The sequence below is a fragment of the Cygnus olor genome, chromosome 24 (assembly GCF_009769625.2).
Source record: "Cygnus olor isolate bCygOlo1 chromosome 24, bCygOlo1.pri.v2, whole genome shotgun sequence".
Classification (NCBI taxonomy): domain Eukaryota; kingdom Metazoa; phylum Chordata; class Aves; order Anseriformes; family Anatidae; genus Cygnus; species Cygnus olor.
In genome coordinates, this window is record NC_049192.1 from 298,520 (window position 1) to 322,124 (window position 23,605).

At 41.9% G+C, this 23,605-nt stretch overlaps 2 protein-coding genes across 4 annotated transcripts in view; both read left to right on the forward strand.

Annotated features, from left to right (window-relative positions):
* The first annotated feature begins 15 nt into the window (after positions 1-15).
* On the forward strand, positions 16-3,769 carry BCAS2 (BCAS2 pre-mRNA processing factor). 3 transcript variants are annotated; one of them, XM_040535545.1, is made up of 7 exons: positions 21-178; positions 248-340; positions 423-493; positions 564-725; positions 1,786-1,836; positions 2,914-2,994; positions 3,562-3,769. In XM_040535545.1, exons 1-7 carry the CDS (start codon positions 86-88, stop codon positions 3,689-3,691), a joined length of 681 nt encoding a protein of 226 aa, XP_040391479.1. In that variant the 5' UTR covers positions 21-85; the 3' UTR covers positions 3,692-3,769. The 3 variants fall into 3 exon arrangements, with proteins under 3 accessions (XP_040391481.1, XP_040391479.1, XP_040391480.1); XM_040535547.1 differs by lacking the exon at positions 564-725 and having other exon boundaries at positions 16-178; XM_040535546.1 differs by lacking the exon at positions 248-340 and having other exon boundaries at positions 36-178.
* A 358-nt stretch (positions 3,770-4,127) lies between these two features.
* Positions 4,128-23,605, forward strand: part of TRIM33 (tripartite motif containing 33) — a 37,392-nt gene continuing 17,914 nt past the window's right edge. Inside the window, exons 1-5 of the mRNA XM_040535704.1 lie at positions 4,128-4,600; positions 16,958-17,076; positions 17,183-17,330; positions 19,470-19,602; positions 22,380-22,496. Of these exons, the coding sequence (XP_040391638.1) occupies positions 4,144-4,600; positions 16,958-17,076; positions 17,183-17,330; positions 19,470-19,602; positions 22,380-22,496 (974 nt within the window). The 5' untranslated portion in view covers positions 4,128-4,143. The remainder of the gene's footprint in view (positions 4,601-16,957; positions 17,077-17,182; positions 17,331-19,469; positions 19,603-22,379; positions 22,497-23,605) is intronic.

The window sequence follows — 23,605 nt, forward strand, 5'->3', positions numbered from 1 at the left end:
GGCGGGCCCAGCGCGCAGGCGCTGCGGGGCGGAGGCGCGGGGTCGGCGCAGGCGCGGGACGGGGCCGGGCCGGGCGGGGCGGGCGATGGCGGGGCCGGGGCTGGTGGCGGGCGACGTGGTGGTGGACGCGCTGCCCTACTTCGACCAGGGCTACGAAGCGCCGGGCGTCCGCGAGGCGGTGAGTGCGGGCCGGGGCCGGGGCCGGGGCGGCGGGCGGCGTTCCTGCCTGACGCCCCGCGTGCGCTAGGCTGCGGCGCTGGTGGAGGAGGAGACGCGGCGGTACCGGCCGACCAAGAACTACCTCAGCTACCTGCCGGCGCAGGACTACAGCGCCTTCGAGGTGAGCGGCCCCGGCCCCGGCCCGCTGCGCCGCCGCCCCGCGCCCCCCCCCCCCCCCGCCCTCACCGCCGCTCTCCCCGCAGACCGAGATCATGAGGAACGAGTTCGAGCGCCTGGCGGCCCGGCAGCCCCTGGAGCTGCTCAGCATGAAGAGGTGAGGGGCGGGGAGGGGAGGGAGGCGGGCCGGGTGGCCGGGCCTGAGCGGGGCGGGCGCTGTGTTCCAGGTACGAGCTGCCGGCCCCGTCCTCCGGCCAGAAGAACGACATCACGGCGTGGCAGGAGTGCGTTAACAACTCCATGGCGCAGCTGGAGCACCAGGCCGTCCGCATCGAGAACCTGGAGTTAATGTCTCAGCACGGCTGCAACGCTTGGAAGGTGTACAACGAGTAAGGCGTCCGTCCGTCCTGCTGAGCCTGGCCGAAGCCCTGGCTTTTGTTTGTTGTGTTTTTCTTGCAAGTCCAGTGGGAATCTTTAGGACGCATCCAGGAATAACCGAGTGCCTTTGAGAGAGCTGTATGCGGAAGAGAAGAATGCTGATCTGAAAGAAAAGGAGCTTTCTCTGTGGCCGAGAAGTACCCTGTGTCTCCATAAATCTCAATCCTGAATTTTTCTGAGTTACAGTTTTGGTGGCAGATAGTTGATAATGGGCTTTAACTATGGATAACTAATGGGAATAATGAGTCCCTATGAAATGGTAATTCAGTAGCTGAAAATAAAAATGACGTGCTACTGATCTTCCTCACCCTGGAGCCATTTATTAATAAAGTTGTTGTAAGAGCCATGAAGAGTTCTAGAAAGTGTGGTTGCAGGAATCACCAGAGCTATTTCAGGCAGAGAATGTGAATGTCCGCTTTTAAGAAGGGTTAGCTTAACTTTCAAGTAATGGTGTAGACAAAAGGAATGTGAAGCTTTCCCTTTTTGAGAAGGCAAAGGGTTGTTTACCCTAGGAGAAGGGAGTTAGGTAGAGGATCTTTTAAGTTATGTATCAGGAAGAGAAAGGAACTGTTTCTATACTGTTTTTATTCTGACAGTTTTATGGGGGGGGAAGCTCGTTACCGGTAAGTTTACAATGAGAATTAAAAGATAGGCAATAAGTTAACGAGATATTTCAATACAATTCTGCTGAGAATAGTGCAAACTAACAGTGAAAAACATGAAAATAAAAAGTGACTAATGGATGTAGTTTTATGATACTGTCTGATGGCAAGGGTTGAAAGTAGTGATTATTGAAGCATTACATCTTAAAACTGCACGTGTTACGATCTGAATGTTTTCGTATCATCATTCCCTTCAGGAGTGAAGAGCACAGACTGTGGTGAGACCAAGTCTTATACTTGCCTTTAGTGACATGTTGCCTGTTTAAAGAGTTAAATGGCAGGTTGGGTAAACAGGGCTGATCTAGCAATTACTTGTTTTGCTAATGCTTTGCTTGCATTCTGCTATTAGGCATCTGGTTCATATGATAGAACAAGCCCAGAAAGAGCTTCAGAAGTTGAGGTGAGTCATTGGTTTTCGTAGTTTCATACTGAGGTTGGAAGGAATGTGGAACAATATTCCCCGCCCTCCTCCTTGTGTACTTGTGTATCAGCTGGTCAAGGGAAAAAAGATCCACCCCTTTCCCCAAACTATTACATTTATAATACCTGTTGCACTCAGGTTTGGTTTGATTTGTTTCTGTCTGAACATGTGCTTTGAAGAAATTGAATTTTGGTAGGATCCTCTTTGAAATGCAGTCATGTTTTCTTTTCACTGCTGATATGCTTTTATTTAATGTGCTGTTGTCTCAGTCAGGGCGTGCTGGCTGATGTTGGGTTAGTCCTATTGTTTTTAACGTGAATGCTTTAACAAGTTTACAGAGGTGAAATAGTCAAAGATGGTGGTTGTATATTGAAGTGGTGTACCTTCATAACTTTGTCTAGACAGGATGCTATGGACTTAGTAAGTAAAGCTTTTCAGCTTTACGTAAATTACCATCATTTTTGACCTGAAGATAGGGCTGTATACCGGGACACGGGTAGAAGGTGAGGTTGTGTAGCCAAGTCTTATTTTTTATTGGTGTTTGGGTTATCTGTGATTAGTGTCTTAGAATCAGCATGGGAGAGCATGGAAGAGGAGCTCAAGTTGGGAAAGTTAAAGGAGCACCGTGGTGTTGTATAAGGAGGCTAACAGTAAAAGTAACTTGGTCTCTAAGTAGTTCCAAGTATTCTGTACTTCTCAGTCGATTCACTGAACAACTGAATTTTGTTACTGGTTAGCAGATCTGCTTTTCTGACTTCTTTCAGAACAAAACTGATTTACTGTTTTCTGCGCTGTGCCAGTAGTGGTAGATTTGAATGTTTGAAGTTTTCGTTGTAGTGGGATGGATTTTTTTTGTGTATTTTTTTTTGTTGTTTTTTAACGTATATCAGGGTTCTGGATGCTGGTACTGTATGGTGGTTAGGATGTTGGCTACGCAAGTGCTTTCTAGTAGTAGCTCTAGAGCGGTGTATTTCAAGCAGCAGATATTACAAACGTTAAAGAAATGAAAAAAAAACAACCAAACCAAAACAACAAAAAATGTATTTTTTCTTCCAGGAAAAACATTCAAGATCTGAACTGGCAACGAAAGAATATGCAGCTAACAGCTGGGGCTAAGCTACGAGAAATGGAATCTACGTGAGTATCTACATTTTTTTTCTGTTAAATCTTCCATGGATTATATCTTCTGTGTGAAATTCCTTCATGCAGAATATCAGTAATCTTTCAGTACTATCATAGGAAGCTATCGTGTGAATACTGTTGCTTTGCACAGTGTTTTAAAAGGTGCCTAATTCAGTTACTAATTACAGTTACAGTGGTTGGGTGAAACTGTGTGTGACAGATGCAAGGAGGGCATATTGGCTGCTTGAAATTGTGTAAAACGTTTTTCGTAAACTTTTCCCTATCTAAATATGGAAAATCTGGTTTTGAGCCTTTTTTTCTTACAATCTAGTAAATGAAATATTTCGTGCTAAGGCTTAATAGAGTTAAAATCCCCCATTTTGTCACTGTGTTTGTTCAAATGGCCATTGATGTCAGCTGAGGCTTCTCACGTGCTGAGAAAAATGCTGCTTTATTTGGTGTCCTAGTGGTGTCCTTTTTTTCAGAGCACTTACTGTCCTGTTCCTTTGATTTTCAAACGGGACTGTTAAACTCCAAATAACGCCTAAAGCCTTTTTTTTATTCCTTTCTTTTCCCCTTCAGGTGGGTGTCTCTTGTCAGTAAAAACTATGAGATTGAACGAACGATTGTGCAGCTGGAAAATGAAATTTCACAAATCAAACAGCAGCAGGGGGAAGCAAACAAGGAGAACATCCAGCAGCAGGACTTCTGACAGCTCGCTCCGCTCCAGGAGCCGCTTCCTCTTTCTGTATTTCCCCTTCGGCCTCCAATAAACGTTGTTCTCCCTCTGCTCTGCGGCGGGTTCTGAAACCGGTCCCCGTGGGGGGGGTGTCGAGGAGCAGCCCCTGCCCCGCGGAGCCGCGCGTCTGATGGGGGCCGGGGGCCCCGCTGGCCTCCGGGCGGCCCCGCCCCGCCGGCGATTGGCTGGGCTCCGGCCGCCGCGGGCCAATGGCGGCTCGCTCCGCAGCGCGATGACAGGTGCGCGCGCCGCCCCGGCCGGCCGCGCGTCACGGCTCGTTTCGCGCCCCGCCCCCTCACCTCCCGCGGAGCCGTCTGGGACGCGCGTGCGCGAGCCTCGGCCCCGCCTCCCCGCTGGGGAGCGCGCACGGCGCGTGGTGACGCTGCGCGTGCGCGGAGCGGGGAGCTGGGTTCAAAGGAGGAAACATGGCGGAAAACAAAGGAGGCGGCGGCGGCGGCGATGGGGCTGCCGAGGCCGGGCCGGGCGGCGGCTGCGGCCCGGAGCCCGTGGCCGCGTCCCCCTCCGGCGCCGCCCCGCCCGCGCCCGCCGCCGCGCCCCCCGAGGAGCGGGAGAGCCCGGGCGCGGCGGCGGCGGCGGAGCGCGCTCTCGGGGAGGCCGAGGCCGAGGCGGCGGCGGGGCCCGGCGCGGTTCCGGGCCCGGGCCCGGGCCCCAGCCCCCTGCCCCCGCTGACGCCGGCGGCGCCCGGGCCCTTCTCGCTGCTGGACACCTGCGCCGTGTGCGCGCAGAGCCTGCAGAGCCGGCGCGAGGCCGAGCCCAAGCTGCTGCCCTGCCTGCACTCCTTCTGCCGCCGCTGCCTGCCCGAGCCCGAGCGGCAGCTCAGCGTGCCCGTGCCCGGCGGCGCCAACGGCGACATCCAGCAAGGTGAGCGCGGGGCCGCCGCCCGCCGCGGCCTCTCCCCCGGGGGGGGCCGGCTTCTCGCTGCCCCTGCGGCTCCGTCCCCGCGCGGAGCGGAGGGTGCCCCCGCCGCGGCTGCGGCTCCGGGGGCTGGAACCCTGGGCCTGCCCTGGTGGCCGTGCCGGGAGGCGGCGTGGCTCGGGCCGCGATCCCCGGGCTCTGTCCCGCGGCGCTCGTCGCGGACTGCTCCGTGCGCCCGGGTGGCGGCTGAAACTTGGGAGTCCGCTCTGGAAGCGTAACGTAAATCGCGGTGTGTATTTGGTTTGGGCTTTCAGGGCTGCTGCTGCAGAGGCATGTCTTTGAGGGGGTGTTCAAACGTTCGGGTCTGCAGCGCTAGAAAAAAAACCGTCGAAGTGAGATCCAGCTCGCTGTTGTTACGGTGTTACGTGCGCTGTTGGAGATAGCACGTGTGGTACGCCTGCCTTTCTGCGTGCGGGCCCAGTTTCCTGTCCCTGGTGTGGGAACGCTGCAGTGCTGTGTGTCGGTGGGCTCGTTGTGCGGGCGTAGTCTGGCCGGGAGTAACTTTTGTGCTGTGCAAGAAGTGTGGACTGCACCTTCCAGGTGCTTTTGTTGAAATCGTAGGTTGAATTTTGTATCGTTCTATTTCACGTGTTCAGGAATGCAATGGAAAAGCTTCTGGAGCTTTTAGTGGAGTGTCTTCTGTGCTGTGGCCTGCAGACCAAGCTAGAGCTCTGGCGAATGGCTTTCCAGGTCTTAAGTGGGCCCTGTGGTCACTAGGACCTTGTTTGGTGACATCTTCCTGGTTTTAGCAAGGACTCAAGTCTTTCCTGTGTCGCGCAGTGATTTGTTGAGAGGAGGTTCTCAAGTAATAAACCTGGCTTTCTAGTGAATCTTTCATCCAAACTGTTCAGAAGCAGTTCATCTAGGATATGGGTCTAAGAAGGTCCTGTGCTTTCTCTTTCATAAGGCTTTAAGTGTAGTTTATAAATATGCTAACTGAAGCACTCAGTTGGTCTTGTGATCCTTCTCGTTAAATTCCAGATTTTATGTTCTGTGTGATATGTATTAGTGAGAGATATAGAACTTGTCAATTTAGGGTTATTATACTCATAATTAGGAGGATGATCTGAGTACATCTGTTAGGATACAAGTGCAGGGAAAAGATGAAGTACATACAACATGGGATGTCAGTTCTCATCACACGTATTTTAAGAATGCTCGATTGCGATGCTTTGGTGAAATAAGGATTAATGTCTTGGTCAAAAACTTAGAGATGACGCGAGTGAGGTGTGCGTAGGATCCATGCTAGTAGAGGTGTGTATGTTCCGTCTGTTGTGGTATAAGTCTGCACGAACATACGTGTTAGTGCAGCAGGTCACTAAAGAATGAAACGTTGATTAACCAGGACTGCTAAGGTGCAGTTCTGTCAACAGCTCTCTCCACATATCGTAAATGGATCAACTGAACAGCGCATGAAATGTTCATCAGTAAATCAGGTTTAAAAAAAAAGAAGACATTCTCAGCATACAGAGAAGTACCGTGTCGCTTAGCCATGCAGGTTCGTTCCCTGTTGGCATAGGTTGTATTAGCCATGAATCCTGGTGTTACTTCCACTTCTGTAGTCTCCTTAACTGTGAGCAGATGTTTTTTCATGGAGGAAGAATTAATGGAAAGTAGTACCCGTAGCTGTACCTGGAGTAGGCTGTGTGTAACTGAAGGCTGTCTCTGCTGGATTATATGCTGTACGTGCATCTAAATTTGCCTGCTCTTTTTTTTTCAGCGTGTCTACGCCTAGTTAAGAGAACTATAAATGCTATGGAAAAGCACTGCATTTTTCTTTTGATATTTTTTCTGGTTGTTTTCTTAATTCGTTTCAGATTTTGCTCCCTAAGAATTGTCAAGCACTTCAAATAGTAAATATGTGTATTTATTGGCTAATAACTGTGGAAGCTGCTTACCAGGAGTTGAGTGCAAGTTGGGTACCCACAGAGTAGTTCTCTGACAACAGCATGCCGCTGCTCTCATAGAGAAAATCGTAAGAATGCTTGGAGGCAGTAGTTGCTGGCGGTCTGTATCGGCATCTCTTCCACCCTGTTGTCACTCCTTTGAGAGACGCTATTTGCTAGTGAATACAGAAGAACGGTCTTAGTTCCTCAAAGTTTAGAAACGCTGACCAAACATAAAAACAATTATCCAAAGTTGTGCCTTGCTGTGTTAATAAAGAAGTGACTGGTAGGTTCACACCTCTTGCACTGGTGAAGGAAAATCTTTGCTGTTTACATTTATGTTGAAAAAAAATCAGATGGCTTTGTATTTATGTATTTTCATGTTACGTATTTAACACACAAATTTGCATCTTGTAGTCAGTTACTTCATAAGTTGTTGGCGTGTGCATTTTATTTGGTGAACAGATGATTTCTCAATGCCTGGTGTTTCAGCTGTCCAACTATACTCTTCTTTCAGGTTGAAAGAAGCCTACAATAAGATGCCTTCTTGTCTTTGTATCACAGTATTCTGAAATATGTTTATTTTTAAGTTAAAGATTTCAGAGGGTTAAAGATACTGCAAAACAATTTTATGCACCCACAGCTGCTGCTTTTCCTGGGAATATAGATTGTTTTGAGTTTTTACTGAGGTATTTACAATCTCTCTTAAGAAGATTATCTCAGTACAGAGAATGTGTGGTTCTCCCAGTTCCTTGTGAATATCGCAATCTGGCAAGCCTTTGTTAGGCTGAAAACCTAAAATGGAGTTATAAGATGCTTTCAGAGAGCCTAAGAAAACATAGAAAATGGGTAATGTGACCGTACGTATAATTTGAGGAACAATACATTTAATTGTGCTATGTAATACATAGCACGAATTATTCTGAGATGCTGAATTCAACTCCTGTACCCAGGGTTTGTGTATTTAGAAACAGGGTATTAAATGACACCTTAAATTATGAAATAACAATTTTTAATTGCCTTTGGAAGGAGAAGATAAAAATGATGCTACACCCACAAGAATATGATTTATCACTTAAGTTTGGTAGTAACCTTGTTTTCAGTAAGGAAAGTTGAAAATCAGTACCTCAAATAGACTGCTTAAATTATGTAAACGTGGACCGTCTTAGTTTCAGTGAATGTCAGTACTCATCACTTGAACTCTCATGGCTCTTCAGCTTTCTCCTGCGTTCATGAGAGAGCGCCATCAATGGGTTCTGGAGCCCAGCGAAGGCTGAATCCTGAAAGAATTTCAATTCATATCCTGAAAATCTTGGTATGAATTAAATTTCAGTCTCAATTAGTAAAGTATTTTAAAATAATGCTGTTGTTTGAGGATATTCTAGGGTTGTGTTTTTTTTTTTATAATATTAGAGTTGTTGTCAGCAACTCTTATAAATTTATTTTCCTTATTAAATATTATGTGTTGTTAGTTCCATGCATGTGTAGCAGTGATATAAGCAAGCATTGTTTGCATTAAAAAATAAAAGTGAGTTAGAAGTGGAACTTGAAAGTGGTTAAAATTTTTTATATTCAGATAAATTGCAGTCTGATTGTGTCATTTGCTTTACCTGTGCGGTTATTTTCTATGTCTAATCCGTGAAACTAGAACAGGGGCTTTGATGTGTGGCTATTCGGGAACATGTATTTGAACACTTAAATTCCTGGCAGAAGTGAGTATTTTGCATGTGCAGTAACTACTGTTGATGTTGTCAGCCAATAAATGAAACCTGGCAGAAATTCATTCCTCAGAGGACTGCGTACATGCCAAGTTTGAGCTTAAAACGGAAGTTTGAGTTGTTAGATTGCACAAGTGCTTGCAAATATTTCCTGAACTGTGAAGCTTTATCATCATTATAACAATGTAAATATCTGAAAGGATTTTGGAGTTACTTATAGCTACTTAATGCTTTTGTGTTGGGAACCAGCCTGGCACATTTCAACCCAAAATAAAAAATGTGTTTAAAAGCAGGTGTCTAAAATGATGCTGTTCTCTCAAATAATAATAAGGGTTGTGGAAGATTGACGACTTGGTTGTCTGTGGATGTTTTGATAAAGTCTTAGGTTAGTTCTAACTGATGTGGTAACTGTCAACAGAAAATCTAACCCATTTCTTTAAAATTAACGTTCTTGAAGGAACATGGAATCACAACAGGTGGTCAGGGACCTGCAGGTGTGTCTTTCTCAGCCTCTTGCCAAACCCAGGTGCAGTTAGAGGAGGGTTGTTTAGGGCCTTGTCCACGTGAACTGTGACCATCTCTATGAGGACGGTGGTTTTATGGGTTCTCTGATGCATTTTGGCCATCCTCATTGTAAATACGTAAAACATTAAGTTGACGCACATTCTCCCTTTTCCTCGCTTGCACCTGTTACTCCTTCCACTGCACGCCTCTGGGAGGAGCTTGGCTCTGCCTCTGTGACCCCTGCTCCCCAAAGTCAGGTAGCTGCAGGCAGCGGCGAGGTCCCCTGGCACAGTGTGAGCAAAGCTATTTGCTCCAGCTGTAACCTGTACGTGGTGTGTTCCAGTCTTGATCATCTTGGCTGCCGCTGCTGGGCTTGACCCTGGTATGTGAGCGTGTGTGCTGTACTGGGGAGTCCCAAACCGGACCCAGTACCAGTTGTGGTCTCCCAAAGCGCGCGGTGGGGGAAAGGATCACTGCCTGGACCTGTTGGCTGTATGGCTAACGCAGCCCACGATGCTCTTGGCCTTTTTTCTTGCAAGGATATGCTGTTCACTCCAGTCAACTTGTTGTCCACAGGTACTTAAAACATTATATTTTAGGGTATTAGAGTAAGATCAAACTTAATTTTTATATTTAGGCTATAGGTTTGCTTGAATATTGTGAAAGTACTAAAGAATTCAAACAGATTTTCATCTTACAGACCAGAGCTTATGCGGAAGGAGCTGGATGTTAATTAAAGATACAAATTTTATAAGTAGGGATGTTTAGGAATGCAAGTGTTTAGGCTCAATTTCTGGATAATCAGGAAGAGAGATACTTTGAATTTAATTTTGAACTACTGGAAAGACTCTGCAGGTTAGCACACTGATGGAAGGGATCCAGCAACGAACGGTGCAATTGAAGTGCAAAGTACTTTTTGTAGCACCTTTATCCTTTGATGATGTATATTTTCACTTGGGAGTTACATTATGTATGGTTGCATTTGTTCTGTGTGTATCTTCACAAATGTTGACTCATTAAAAACAAAGATAGGAGGCATTTTACGTGAATATGCCATTTGTGTTTCTTCAGCATCAGTGTTATTCCTAAATGAATAGACTTTATTGGATGTGCCGTGGGGTCGCTGTGGTCATCACGTGTGAATGCTGTTTTTTGTAGTAAAAACCTACAGTCTCACCCATAACATTGACCTGAGGGGAAGCAGTTGCATCATGTGCTGTTGCTGTAGTGCATCTCAGACTCTTATGTTCTAATATTTGTCTCTTGCTCATCAGCTGCTCCCTTGGTCAAAGTTCTTGGCTTCTGAAACCGTCCCCCTTCTTGTTTCGGACTGTGTCTTAAACCTTCAGCGAGACTTCCTGCATCCCAGTACTCTGTGTTCAGAAGTGTGTGTTGGTGCTGGTGACACAGGTACAAGTGTATGGGGTTATCATACCTTTGTCGATGGGTAAAAACTGCTACAATTTACTCATCTTTCAAAAAATGATAATTAAGTACCGTTTATCAATGAAGAAAAAGAGACCTGTAAATGTCTACCTAAGCAGGTGTCTGTGATGGCTTGGTGTTGGATTACTCTTACATGATTTACTTGGTATTGCATGCGTTCTTCCAGTTTTACCTGTTGTGGTTTGCTGTTGTTTGGTTTCACGTGTTCATGTACAAAGTGACTAAACTGCATCCTCTTCTGTTTGGAGGAGAAAAGGTGGGAAATTTCCTCAGGAACATGCTTAAAATAATTACATTCTATTGAAAATAAACTAGTCTTTGAAGTTTATGTTTTGTGGGGGGATACTATGATCCTGTTTTGAACTGGATTATATCTCATATCTCAGTTGAAATTGTTTTGAAATAGTGAAGAACGGGTACTCTTACTACTCTGCTTAGATGGCAAATGTGTTGGACCGAGCAATTTAGCAGATCTAAATAAATTTAAATACACAGAATGAGGACTTCCTCCTGCCAAAAGCAGATCGGTTGGAGTCTCTGTCAGGCAAGGTGCTTTTGAAAGGAGAGCTCCATCCGTGCAAGCAGCCTGACAAGGCAGTGGCGGCGGGGGGGTCTGGGCAGCCCTCAGCTCGGTGCGGGCCGGAGGAGGCCCTGGGGAGGCCCTGTGGCGGCCGTGGCCCTGCACTCCCCGGTGCGAGCAGTGATCTCCTTGCCGCCAGCAGCGCCCTTTGTTCTGTTGCTGGAAGGCTGTCGCGGAATTACAACTCGAGGGGTTTTGTTTTCCGTTGTTGCTTTTTGGTTTCTGTCAGGTTTAGAAAGCGTTTGGTTAAGCTGTTGTGCGTTCGCTTTAAGTTGGTCAAAGCACCTATGGATCCTTGGGTTTGGAAGCCTCTGGTAACGGTTAGCTCTGTTGCTTCAGCTGGGGTAAGGTTTTCAGTGAGCAGACAAGTGGTCGTGGCTAGCTGTGGCTGCGTCCCCACTCCCTGCTTTCCCTTTGCTGTCTGCCAGCCCTGTGATGCTGGAGGCTTCCAGCTGGCTTCCCTCTGGCCTTTGTAAAGAGACCTGGGGAAGGGACAAGGGGAGCGCAGGGCGTAGGTCTGGCTAGGAATCGCGAGCTGATTCTGCCAGCTCAGAGAACGTTGCTTGTCTGCATATGGTCTCCGAAGCACCTAATGAACATCCAGAAGGGAATTTCTAGAGGTGTGGGTTAGGAGCAAACATGATTTAGAAAATTCCATCTTTTATTCCTTCTTGTGCAAAAGCAGTAGAGCATGTACTGTTACTGGACAGAATGGGTCTGGCAAACCTGTACTGGGGGCGGATCAGCCGATTTCAACTTGTTAAAAGTGCTCAGAGTAAGAATTCCGTAACATCGAGCTGGAGTGGTTATAACGTCCAAAGACTTGACGTAAAGTTTCTCTGGAAAAAGTTTTTTCTAGTTTGATCCTACGAGGTTGGAAGCGTAGGGAATCAAGCCTTCTCACCTCCATCTCTGTAGCTCTTAAGCGTTTTTTAAATTTGGTGATTTAATGTTGGAGGATTAAGATGTCAGACTGGAGAAATGAATTATAACTGGGATTTGAGTAAATTTCCTGTTGAAAATAGTTAAAGAATAAAGGGTTTTATAAGTAATATAAGTAATTATATGAACCTGCTGGTAAAAAAAATTCTTCCATTTTGAGGTGCATGCAAATAGCTGTTGGAGAAATGTCATTATCCTGGGGAAATTTTGAATGTAAATATATACAAGATGTTGTCACAGTTCAGGGTTACAAATAAGAAAAATTCTTCCTTTGCAGTTTTAGATGTTAGTTGACAATAGGAAATTAAAAGCATTTTCTATTTGAGGGCTTAAGTTCTTTGAAATGTTCCGTTATGATTTGCTGCAGGATTACATTGCAGACTCTTAGCAATCTTTCTGTTTTATGAAAACAAAAAGTTACTTTTACTCCTCAGTTTACCTCAGTTTTTTGTCCTTTCTGATTTCCTTTGATATCTGTGGGTTAGCTTAGTGTGCTTTGTTACCTAAATCATAAGCAGTTAGAAAGATTAAATAGATGTCATTCTCATATTGGTGTTCTTTATAAAGTCTTTGACTAACAGGTAGGAGTATCTAATGTGCAAGTTAAGGATAGTGTGACTTCCAGCAGTTGTATAACAGGTCGATGTGTGTTGTATAGTACAACTTCTGCCAGCTACCTCTCATTGCGCTGACAAAACTCTTCATCCAACGTACTTATTCTGTTTCGATTAGCAGTACAGATGGCAACTTAGCAGAAGTGGTGAGGAGGGCTACGCTGCCGTATTCTTGTTGCGCAGACGGCCTGGTTTTTGGCCTCGTGGTGGTGACCCACCTCGTGGTGGCCTGCAGAGACATGGGCCCTGCTGGCAGGGGTGACTCTTCCCGGCATGGTGACCATGCTTGGGACGTGGCGGGTGTTCCTGGCACCGTTCTCTGCGGTCTCTGCCTCAGGTCCCTCTGGCATGCCGCAGGAGAGCCCTGGAGCTGGCTGCTGCCACTCTTCCCAGTCCCTCCTGGACCATGTCCTTGCAGGGACGTCAGTTCTCCTTCATGGTTTTCTTCAGCTGAGACTAGTGTCCCCAGTGAATTTCTCTTTCTGATGACATCAGGAGACTCCCTAGGAGCCCATCACAAGGAATCTGGGAGTTTCTTTTCTCCCTCTGTTGCAGGCTTTGGGAACTCCCTCTCTGTCCTGGTGGCATGGTAGGGGGGAATGGCTCATGATGTTTGAAGATGGCAAGTGAAGCCTATCCCCCCTTTTGAGTGTGGTTGACAATGCAAGGCAGGCTTTTCCTACCTGCTGGATTGGTGACGCTCAAACCAAATTTCCAGGTAAGAAATGATTCCTGCTTCTTACTTACATCAGCCTTAGGTAGTACAAAGGGAGAGAAATGAAACTCGGTTTTAGTGTTATATGTAGGAGTGGATGTAAATAGAGCGGGCAGTAAATGTATATGGTTGAAAATAATTTTGCTAGTTTGGATGATGTTTGGAGAAGTGTGAGACAAAAAGTAGAATTTGATCTTAACTGTACATTTTCATTTGGAACAAGATGTAATTTGTTTCACGGCAGTAGGAACTGGTACAAATAGCTGTGTATGTCAAAAACTGTGGAAGAGAGCAGATAACTGTTCATGCTGATAGTTGTTACTGGTCTCGAACACTGTTATGAGGTTTCTGATATAAAAACAAATAGAAAACAGTGATGTCAGCCCTCTGAAATGCAACACGAAAGCCTACCGCTGTTGTCTCTTGTAAGATAGTTCATCCTTTTCCATGGTACTTTAGGTCCGAAGGCTGATTGCTCTCAGCTGTATTTATGAAAGCACTGATACTCACTAAAGCATCAGTGTGGATGGTGAAGTGTGTGGTGTGTGGATTTTTTTTTCATTTTATTTTTTTGCTTGTGCACCTGGAGTATAACAGTGTTCCTGGAGTGCCGATGATAGTGTTTTGATGACAGTGTTGTGTAAGTCAGGAAGGTACTGCAGTTCAAAACATCTGGACTATCAGCACAGTGTTCCATGTGGTAAAGTCAATGCTTATTATTTCTTCCAACATTTCTGAGGGAAGTCTTTATGGTAATAATTATGAATGGGGAGAGATGATAGACCGGTCTGACCTTTGTAATTTCTATGAATGTTGTCTAATTCATATTGAATGGTGATTTAGAAGAATATTGATCTTATGACAGTAGTTCTTGCTGTGTGCCATTTGATGTATTCCTTGGAAGTAGTTACCTTTTTTTTTTTTTTTCAAAGCTGTATTTCAGTGAGAATGTGTGTATTAGGACTAAAAATGTTTTTCAGTATTAAATTTCTAATTTAAATTGGCACAGAAAAATCAAGTAGTAAGTTCTCCTGTAGTATAACTAGGAAGATATTTTTATTGTTATTTCATTTTAATTTTGTTACATAAGAATTTTGTTGGGTTGAAACCAGCAGTGAAGCCTGGACTTTCTACTTGTTTACATAAATATTTGAGCCTTAGCTTGTCCTAAAATACATTCTCATTACATTTTTATCATTAACTTTGTTAGCTCGCAAATTATGTTTTGACAGAGATAAGGATTTCTTCCCATTTCTCTTTTCTGTAAATGCTGTTTCAGTGTGGTTTTTCCCTGTTTTTCCTTCTTCCCTCAAAATCAGAGTCGTCTGTATTTTTTCAGCAGTGCAGTTTGGTTTCTAGTACTAATGATGTTGCATTAATTTGGTTTATATTAGATTAAAAGATTGGGATACATCAAGTGAGTATGAGTTGTACAAAAGCTTGTGTAATATTAGAAAGCTATCAATATAATAATTTATATAATAATATAATAGCAATCGAGATGTGAAAATGAAGTCTTATATGCTGAATGAGAATGGCGAGGCCTTTTCGGAGGATTGTGATCCTTTGAGAGATGGTTGATGCTGAATAAGGAACATAATCACCAAATGAACGATGTACGTTACAGGCATCCTATTGCTGTAAGGCTGCCATGAGTTCCTCACGTGCAAGTATGCCTTTACCCAAACAGTATTCTATTTACTAAGCAGTCTCTTGTGTCTAGGGATTATTGTAGTTAAGGTGAAAATAAATGTCACTGTGGGAAAGCAAGTGTTTTCTTGAAATACACTTTTCTAATCGTATTTCAATAGAACCTTGCATGCGGCTTTTATTTAGGACTCCGATCTGAGCGGTCCAACCTCAGCGATCAGGGGTCTTGTGGACTTGCCTCCAAACCTCTTTGTCTCTCTCTGCCAGGAGCAAAACGCTGGCGGCACCTTGTGTCAACGTGTTTGAATGTATGGGGGCAAAAAGCAGGTGTGTGGCTGTGAGAACAGCGTGTGCAAACTGAATTGCTCTTCCCTGTGTCCTTTGGGACAGGAGCAGTGGACAGTGGAGTTACCATGGTCAGAATCCAGCCAGTGGATTGCCAGATGGATCTCTCACTTTTGACAATGAAAGGCTTGATTTTATTCAAGCCTTCAGTGATTCTCTAGTTCAAAAAGAAAACAAAGCCCACCTTAGGGAAGTGCTTTGCATCTGTAGAACTTGACTATGCATCATAGAGACTATAGATCTTGGGCTTCATTTTTTCAGCAGTATTTCCCGTGATTAAACCACAAGAACACTAAAAGTCAGCTTTAGCTGTGTCTGTTTTAGATGGAATGGTTTTAATGGTAAATGTTTGAAAGTTTTGTTCTGTAAGTAGATATGCATACAATCTGATAAATGGCTTTCATACAGTGTTCACTAAAATAATCTTCTTTCAGTAGTAAGAAAATCTCAAGATTCTGCATGTGGGTGAGACTTCATTGTGTATGTGAAAGCTCTTGTACGTGTAGGTACTGAAATACTGGTTTTCACATCTCGCTCTTGAAGAGTGTGTGGTTTGATGAGATAGGGAATTCTTAGTTGAATTGCTGCTCTGCAAGAAATCATTTGTGTTCTGAAGGAGATCATTGTTAATTTTAACACTTGGAAAAATAATGATAATTAACTACTAATATAATTAATCTCCCTGAAATAAGATCTAATGTTCTAACTGAATATCCACAAAGGAGTTTTACATCATTTAATTAGATTTACTTTTCAAAGCATCACATGTGTCCCATTGTGCAAAAATCCTCAAACAGTTTGAAAGCATCTCCTTGAAAAAGGTATTTACAATAAATGTATAGGAACTTGATTTAAGACTAGATGACGTTTCTGGGAAGAAAGAGCTAACTGTCACCTTAGTGGTAAATAAGTGTTCAAACATTAAATGTAGGTGTTACCTAGAACATCTTTAAATGTTAACTTGGTTCATGCAGTAACTTCTTTGAAGTTCTGCTGAGGATTTAGAACTGTGATTTAACAAGTACGGAGGAAAACAAAGTAGACCTTTTGAAGAGTACCAGAAAGGAACTAGTTGTCTTGATATCTAGTGTTTAAACTGTGTGTGTACGTTTGTGTGTATACATGCAAATTGATTAGGTGTTGCCAAAAGGCAGCTGCAGTTGGCCCAAGAAAACTTTTTGGTAGAAACTTACACGTGTATTTGCTGTTAGTTCTGCCTTCCCTGCAGAATATTGTTTGAAAAAATGCTGAAGCATTCATATAGGTCATAATGCCACCTCTGCCTCCCCAACCTGATGGAAATGGGCTGTGTTAGAAAATATCTTCTGTTGTATCAGGGAGACTATTGTGACACTGTAGTACTTTGACGTTTTCTTGAATGTCACTGAAGTCATACCTCATTATGTGGGCACACTTCTCTTAGTGCTTATTTTGAGACAAATTGGACAATAGATGGTTACAAAAAGTAATTAAGGGATGTCTTGAATATCACAGGAAAAAAAAAAAAAGGTTGGGGAAAACAAATCGTTTTCCCAGAAGTATGTTGTGGTGATTTTCTTGGTTTTATTTTTTTGGTCTTGTTTGTTTGGGAAAATCTGTAGTGTGATGTAGAAATTATCAAAACTTAGTTTTTCTGAGCAGGCGTGTGTGTGGTGCTAGGGTTTTCTTATTTGTTTGTTTTAGTTTTGAGGTGTTTCATTTTGTTTTGATTTGTTTGTGAAATCTGTTATATGTGGGTAACGACAGTTTTTTCTAAGGGTAGAGTCAATTTTGGAGTCTGTGTTTACCCAAGTGAAACAAGCAGTCTGAGGGTGTTGTGTTCATTCTTGTCATCTTTTGATTTTGGGCGTGATGGTTTTCCCATTCTTTTCCTTAAAACTAGGAAACCTTTTCTGTTTTGCAGTTGGTGTAATCAGATGTCCGATATGCCGCCAAGAATGCAGACAGATAGATCTGGTGGATAACTACTTTGTAAAAGACACATCAGAAACACCGAGCAGCTCTGATGAGAAATCAGAACAGGTATGACACTTTCCTGCTTGCCAGAATTCATGTGCTATTTTTGTGCCTGTGTTATGTTAATGCTTTATAAGAAAATTATGATAACTGACTTTAATTCCCTTTGTAGGTGTGCACAAGCTGTGAAGATAATGCTAGTGCTGTAGGATTTTGTGTAGAATGTGGGGAATGGTTGTGCAAGACCTGCATAGAAGCTCATCAGCGAGTAAAATTTACTAAAGATCATATGATCAGAAAAAAAGAGGATGTATCTTCAGGTGAGTGTTTTGATTTCACTGTAGGAAAAATATTTTTTCTTTGGCACACGTGAAGAAAGAGAGGCAAGATTATTTAGATACCCACCGGCTGTCTGGTTTCCTGAAGGACTTGGGAAAAGCTTATAAAAAGCTACCAATGCAAAACTAGTAGTTCTAAAAATAGAGGAAAAATAAATTTTAAACTAAAATGGCTTATTTGCTAATACTTCGTAGCATTTGATGTTCTATATAGAAACTATGCTAAGCACAGAAGAATTGTAATAAAACTGTCATCTTTAGAAAGGATTTTGGTCAGTTCTTAATGATCCTTTTACTTAATAGAATAAATAACTAAACGGAGTGGTTGGAATCTGGAGAGCACTGACATCATGGTAGTCATATCCATTGGCCAAGGAAATGAAATTATCCTTTTTGCTGTACTTTGTTATAAGGAGCTATTATAATTCACCCAGTGGAAAAGTATATACAGATAAGCTTACATTCGTATTCAGTATAATGTTACGGTTGCATTGATATTGCTGTGTAAATGTGGAATTTTAATTCATTTTTAGGTTTTATCTCTTGGTTAGCAGAAATTAACATGCATAGTGGGTAGGCTGTTTAAGCATGCAACTTTATTAGGAGATTTTAATTCCTAAATTATCATTTGACTATATAATTTGCAACTGAGTGAAATAATACGGAAAACATTCTCAAAACAGATGAAAGGTTGCTCCCCCTTTTTGTAAAGGGGATAGGTTCAGATTTGTTCTCTCTCTTCAGCTAAAATAAATACAATCTTCATGATTGTTCTTCAGGATTGGGCCATGTCAAAGGAGTAATACTGCATTGCTTTCTGTCGGTGCTTTTGGGAAAATTGTATTATTAGTTAAAAATTTTTACTATTGAGCTTAGTTCCTGTGGATGACAATCTTGTTTCAGACGCTCTCTCAAATAAACTTAATTTTTGGAGAGGCTTTTCTGTATGTCTTGCTGGGTATTGTTTCATATTAAATTTAAATGTATTAACCCTAATAAGCAATAACCAATTAACATAACATCAAATGACAGGACGCTACAAAGAATTACTGACTTCTTTCATTAGGAATGTTACATTGTGACTGTCAAGGTGATAATATAGCCCCATTTATGCTGCTGTAACCTGAGTGGGGAGGTGCCCAAAAATAACTGTTCCAATATAGTAAACTTCCTATTAGAAATTCCAGGTAGAATGTGGCAAAAATGTAACCTTCCTTTAGCATGCAGCGATCCCTAGAAACTGTTGATTGTGGGGAATGGCTATTCATTATTTGCTCAGCAAAGCTTTTTCCTTTCTTGCTTGTCAGACTGTATGGTATGTCTTGGGGACTTTAAAATTCAGTTAAGGAGTGTCAGCTTTAGATTTGTGAGCTTTCTTTCTTCATGGTAATTTGCATGACATAACAAGCTTCAAAAATGTTTGAGACTACAAGGAAGACATTTGTGTTTACTTGTTTTAAACCTTACCTGATGTATCTTCCAAAAGCTGCTTTCGTCTGGCTCAAGCTCAAAAAATCTGTAGAACACCAATTATTTTAGTAAATTCATGACCATTATTTGGACAATAACTTCTATGTGATTAAGTTGATAAGTTACTCAGTTTAGTTGGAGTTTAAGTAACTCTAAGACTGGTTAATAATGTTGCCTTGCATTTATCACTTCAGTTGCATATGACTTAATGAGCTTTATAAAGGTTTTGAAGTGATAATGTAGAAGACCTATGGTTGTTTGATAGTATAAAAGTTTGAGAGGTTTGGTCCATCCTTTAGAGTGTCAAAGGGGAAATTGCATGCAATTTAATCTTTAAACGTGTATGCAAACAAAATGATTGTGTACAAACAGCTCTTGTGTTCTTACAGGTGGCAGTGTCTTTTTGAATATTTTTGGTAGGGAAAGAAATTCCTTCTTCCATCTCAGCACTACAGCAGAAGTGAGAACAGCTATAAAACACTGGCACTGTAAATATTTTAGTGAAAACTTTCACAGTAACTTTAGAACAGGTCTGTCGTTGTATTTGAATTTTTGGTTGTTACTTACTTAGCTTGGAAGTTAGTAGTTTTGCACTTCATATTGTCTTAAGTTTTGTTTTAAAATGCAAAAATGGTTTGTTTCTAAAAACAGAGGCCGTGGGAGCATCTGGTCAACGTCCTGTTTTCTGTCCTGTCCACAAACAAGAGCAGTTAAAACTTTTCTGTGAAACATGTGACAGGCTGACATGCAGAGACTGTCAGTTACTGGAACACAAAGAACACAGGTACTCATATTACCATGTCTTGATTCCTGTGGTGTGCTTTCTAGAGGAAGAAATGACATTGGTTTCAAACAGTGTCTCTAAATACTGTTGTATTTACTGTCCATCAGATTGAAATGATTCCTTGCAGAGGAGAACCTGTGTGCAGTGCTGAAAACTTTTAAGTGATCAGTTGGCTGAGCTATGTCAGGTGTCTTAAGATTGGATTCAAAACAACATCCTCTGAGGTGATTTGGTGTGATTAAGCTGTTACCTAGCTGTTACCTACCCATTTACCAGTCACTATATTCAGGACACAAATAAAACACTTAAATAGGTGTTAGAGCCCTGAACGCCTGGTGCTATAAAGAAGTAAAAACGATACAGTGAGTCACAGATGCAGTAATTTTTTGAAAGGCTGTATTTTATTATGTGGTAGTCTTTCAATTTAGGGTGAATTTTGTAAAGGGAAGGTATACATTTTGCAGCATAGGTTAATGTATTTTTCTAATACGGGGGGGGGAAATGGAAGAAAAATGGCTTTAGTTGACCTAAAGTTGCCTCATTCCAACTAAAAAGAAAGTATGGGTTTTGTCTCAGGAGCTTGCTTTTTTCTTGCTGCTAGAAAAAAGTTTGAACCTCTCTTGTGATGTGTTAAAATTTCCTTCTCTTTAGCAACTCTGTACTATGGTTGCTCATATGTTTGAAAAAGCACTTTGCAGTGTTATAATAGAGAACCAGGGGAGAAAATACATGTCAGCAACTTGCAGCACTGCTTTATCTAGTTGATAAAGTACACAAGTGTACTACAAGTAACACTTCTCTAAAGGTGCTTGATGTTATGATGCAATACAGAATTTAGCACTTTTTTGCTGGAGCAGTGATTAATCTCATAGATTGCTAGAGCAGCCTAATGGAGAACTTTCACCTTTAAAATTAGTACCATTTAGAATATTAACCTCAAATATTCCTACTATGTTCTTTCATAGGCTTCATCATAAATATTCTGAAGGCACTCGTGTCTAGAAAGTGTGGTCTCCTAGGATATGTTAACTAACATCTTCTAGTTTCTTTGCAACCCTGCCTTGTGCTTGATGCTAACTGATTAATAATCCATAAATGGATTTTAATTGTTCTACCTATTCATTCGTTCAATAAGAGAAGATAATGCTTTGCTATTAACACGCTTTGTTGTAGAAGAATATTCTTTTAAAAACTTTTATATGAATTACAGATAATTAGGGTGACTGCTTCTGTCTTGAAGTAAAACTGCTTTTTATGAAGCTCACCAAATCATTGAGGGAAAACCATGCCAAGTGGAAACAAGGATTGATTTTAATCTCCTATTTACTACTTACTTGACATCATAGTAGTTTGCAACAAGTGAGGACGTTGAATCAGTGTTTCAGTAGCAACATGGCACAGTGATCAGAATTTCAAGCGAAAGAATTGCTGGTGATTCTGCAGAAAGCTGACATGCTTTCAGCAGCCTAATGGAGTGGGATTCATCTCTAGTGTAGGTAGTTTTCAGTCTGCATACTTTGGAAGCTTAGAAGTAAGCTTCTAACATTGAAACTGAGGAATGTAAACTCATTGTTCAACCCTGTCCATTGCTGCTACAAATGAAATGAACAGGAGCACAGCTGTGTCTTTTCTAAAGAGCGTTCCCTCTGCTTAAGGCTCTGTTATCATAATTGTGAGCTGTTTGGAACTGAGAAACAGTGTTAATAGAAATTTGATCATACATTCAGTCTTTTCCCGTTATATTAGATTGTAATGTTCTAGATTTTGACTTTTATTGTAGGAGTTTTCTGCCCATTTAAATGTTGAGATTTACTATAGTGAAGAAGGGAAGACATTCTGGGAATCTAAGCTTTGTCTGTTATTAAATTATACTTGAACATGAAGTTTATTTACTGTACAGACAGGAATAGGCAAATAACTGGTAGGAATCCTGGCTACTGGGGGGAATCTTGATAGTTACACAGTTGACAAGAAAGAATGAAACTCTTGGAGCTGCTTAATTCCCCCTGTCATTTTCAACATAGCCATTTTGTTTCTGTTGCATTGCTAATTCATCTTGTGATGCGTAATATGTTAGGAAAAAGTGTTTTCATGATTTTCTTATGATGTAGCTACTTGTACTCTTTTAAGGTGAAGTAATAGAAGGCACCCTGGAAGCAGTAGCTGTTTGGTTGAAATGCATGGAAGTGAACAAAATGTTCCTCACTTGGAAGTACCTTTTACAAAAAAAGAAAGAAAAAAAAGATTTTAATAGGATTTTATTTTTTTTCAAATTAAACTACTTTAGTCAAATTTGAGGATTATAATCTCCAGTGAAAAACTTTTCTTGGGATAGGATTTTTTTTGTATAAATGTATGCTTATTTTTTGACTGTTTTTGTTTAATGAAAGGATATAACTTAAAAGCTATTACTGCATTTTCCTCATCTACTGTTAACAAAATCATTTGTCAGACTCTAAAGTTTCTGATACCTCTCTTAGCTGGTCTTCCATAGCTTGATATCTTGTGGAAATGATACAGTGTGTTGCCTACACGTGTAGGTGAAATTAAGAAGTGACCCATAGAGATTCAGTCTTCTGGACATTTACAGAAGATTTTATCGGTACTGAAACATTTTGCAAATCGATCTGGATACATATAATTTGCTTCTTTTCTAATTTCAGTCATATTTTTTCAAAATTTCCATGGGAGCTAATAGCTTTACATCTAAATTGGGAATCCTTATCTTCAGCACATTCCTCCTTGGTAACTGAGATCTTCTTTTGCATGTTGAAAAGGTATCAGTTTCTAGAAGAAGCTTTCCAGAACCAGAAGGGTGCAATCGAGAACCTGTTGGCCAAACTTCTTGAGAAGAAAAATTATGTAAATTTTGCAGCTACCCAAGTTCAGAACAGGTAAACAACCCAAAACGATTAACTGTAACTATTACATTGCCTGTTTAATGAATCGCACTAAGACGAATAAGGGGACTAGAAGAAAACTTAATTTTTAGTTGATTCAGTATCTTTAGTTGTATTGAACTTGAATATGTTTGGAAAGTTTTCTTCTCTGAAGTACTGTGTTTCTGTATGAAGTTATTACATGAAACATGTCAAAGATAGTATCTTTTATGGTAACTTGGAGTAGAACCAAAGATGTGACACACTACAGTTCTTGGGGGAGGAGGAGAAGGCAAGCCAAACCCCTCTTATGGTTTCTGCTAAGTTCAGCTCTAGGTGACAGAAACATTGGCCACAGAGGTAAACTAATCCTTCTTCAAATATTTTTGTTGTATATGAAAAGCTCTGTGCTGTTACTTAACTGTGTAACAAAAACTTATTTTGAAGTTGAATAGGATATTTACCTTTTTATTATTGTTACGCAAGAAAAACTTAGTATATTTATCTGAAAAGAAGACAAGCTTTTCCTTTGGTAGTTTAACTTAAAAATTCCAGGATTAGCTTAAATTCAAGTTTGCCTTTTTTGCATTAATATGGCTATGTGTTGTGGGAGCCGCCTTGCTGATGAGGGAGCAAAGGTGTGCTCCAAGTATCCTGAAGTTTGAACATGGAGAGAGTGAGAGCATGTGATTACTGCAAGTTTTTCACGCACTTGTGGTGCAGTGTGCTGGAGGTTGTGTGATTCTTGGCAGTTTTGTGAGCCTTCCACAACTTTAAGGACATTTGCAAAATGACAGATTATCTGGAGAGAGAAGTGCAAGTGTGGAAGAAAGTGTACCAAAGGTACACGATGTTCTGGTGCAAAATTTTAACTCTTAGTTATAGCATGTACATTTAAAAACAAAACCAAATTGTGAGGCAAGGAGGACATACAACGTGATAGAGGTATATGTATGAAGATGAAAGTAATCAAAATGGGAACTTTTGTGTGCTGATTCAGCATGGAGGTCTTTAAATAAACCCAAAAGGCAACACAGTTGTGAAGAGGGAGGACAAGTTGCAGAATTTGTGCGTGCTTGAAGAAGACACAAACCCAGTTACATGGGAAAAAATTAAACTGAAAG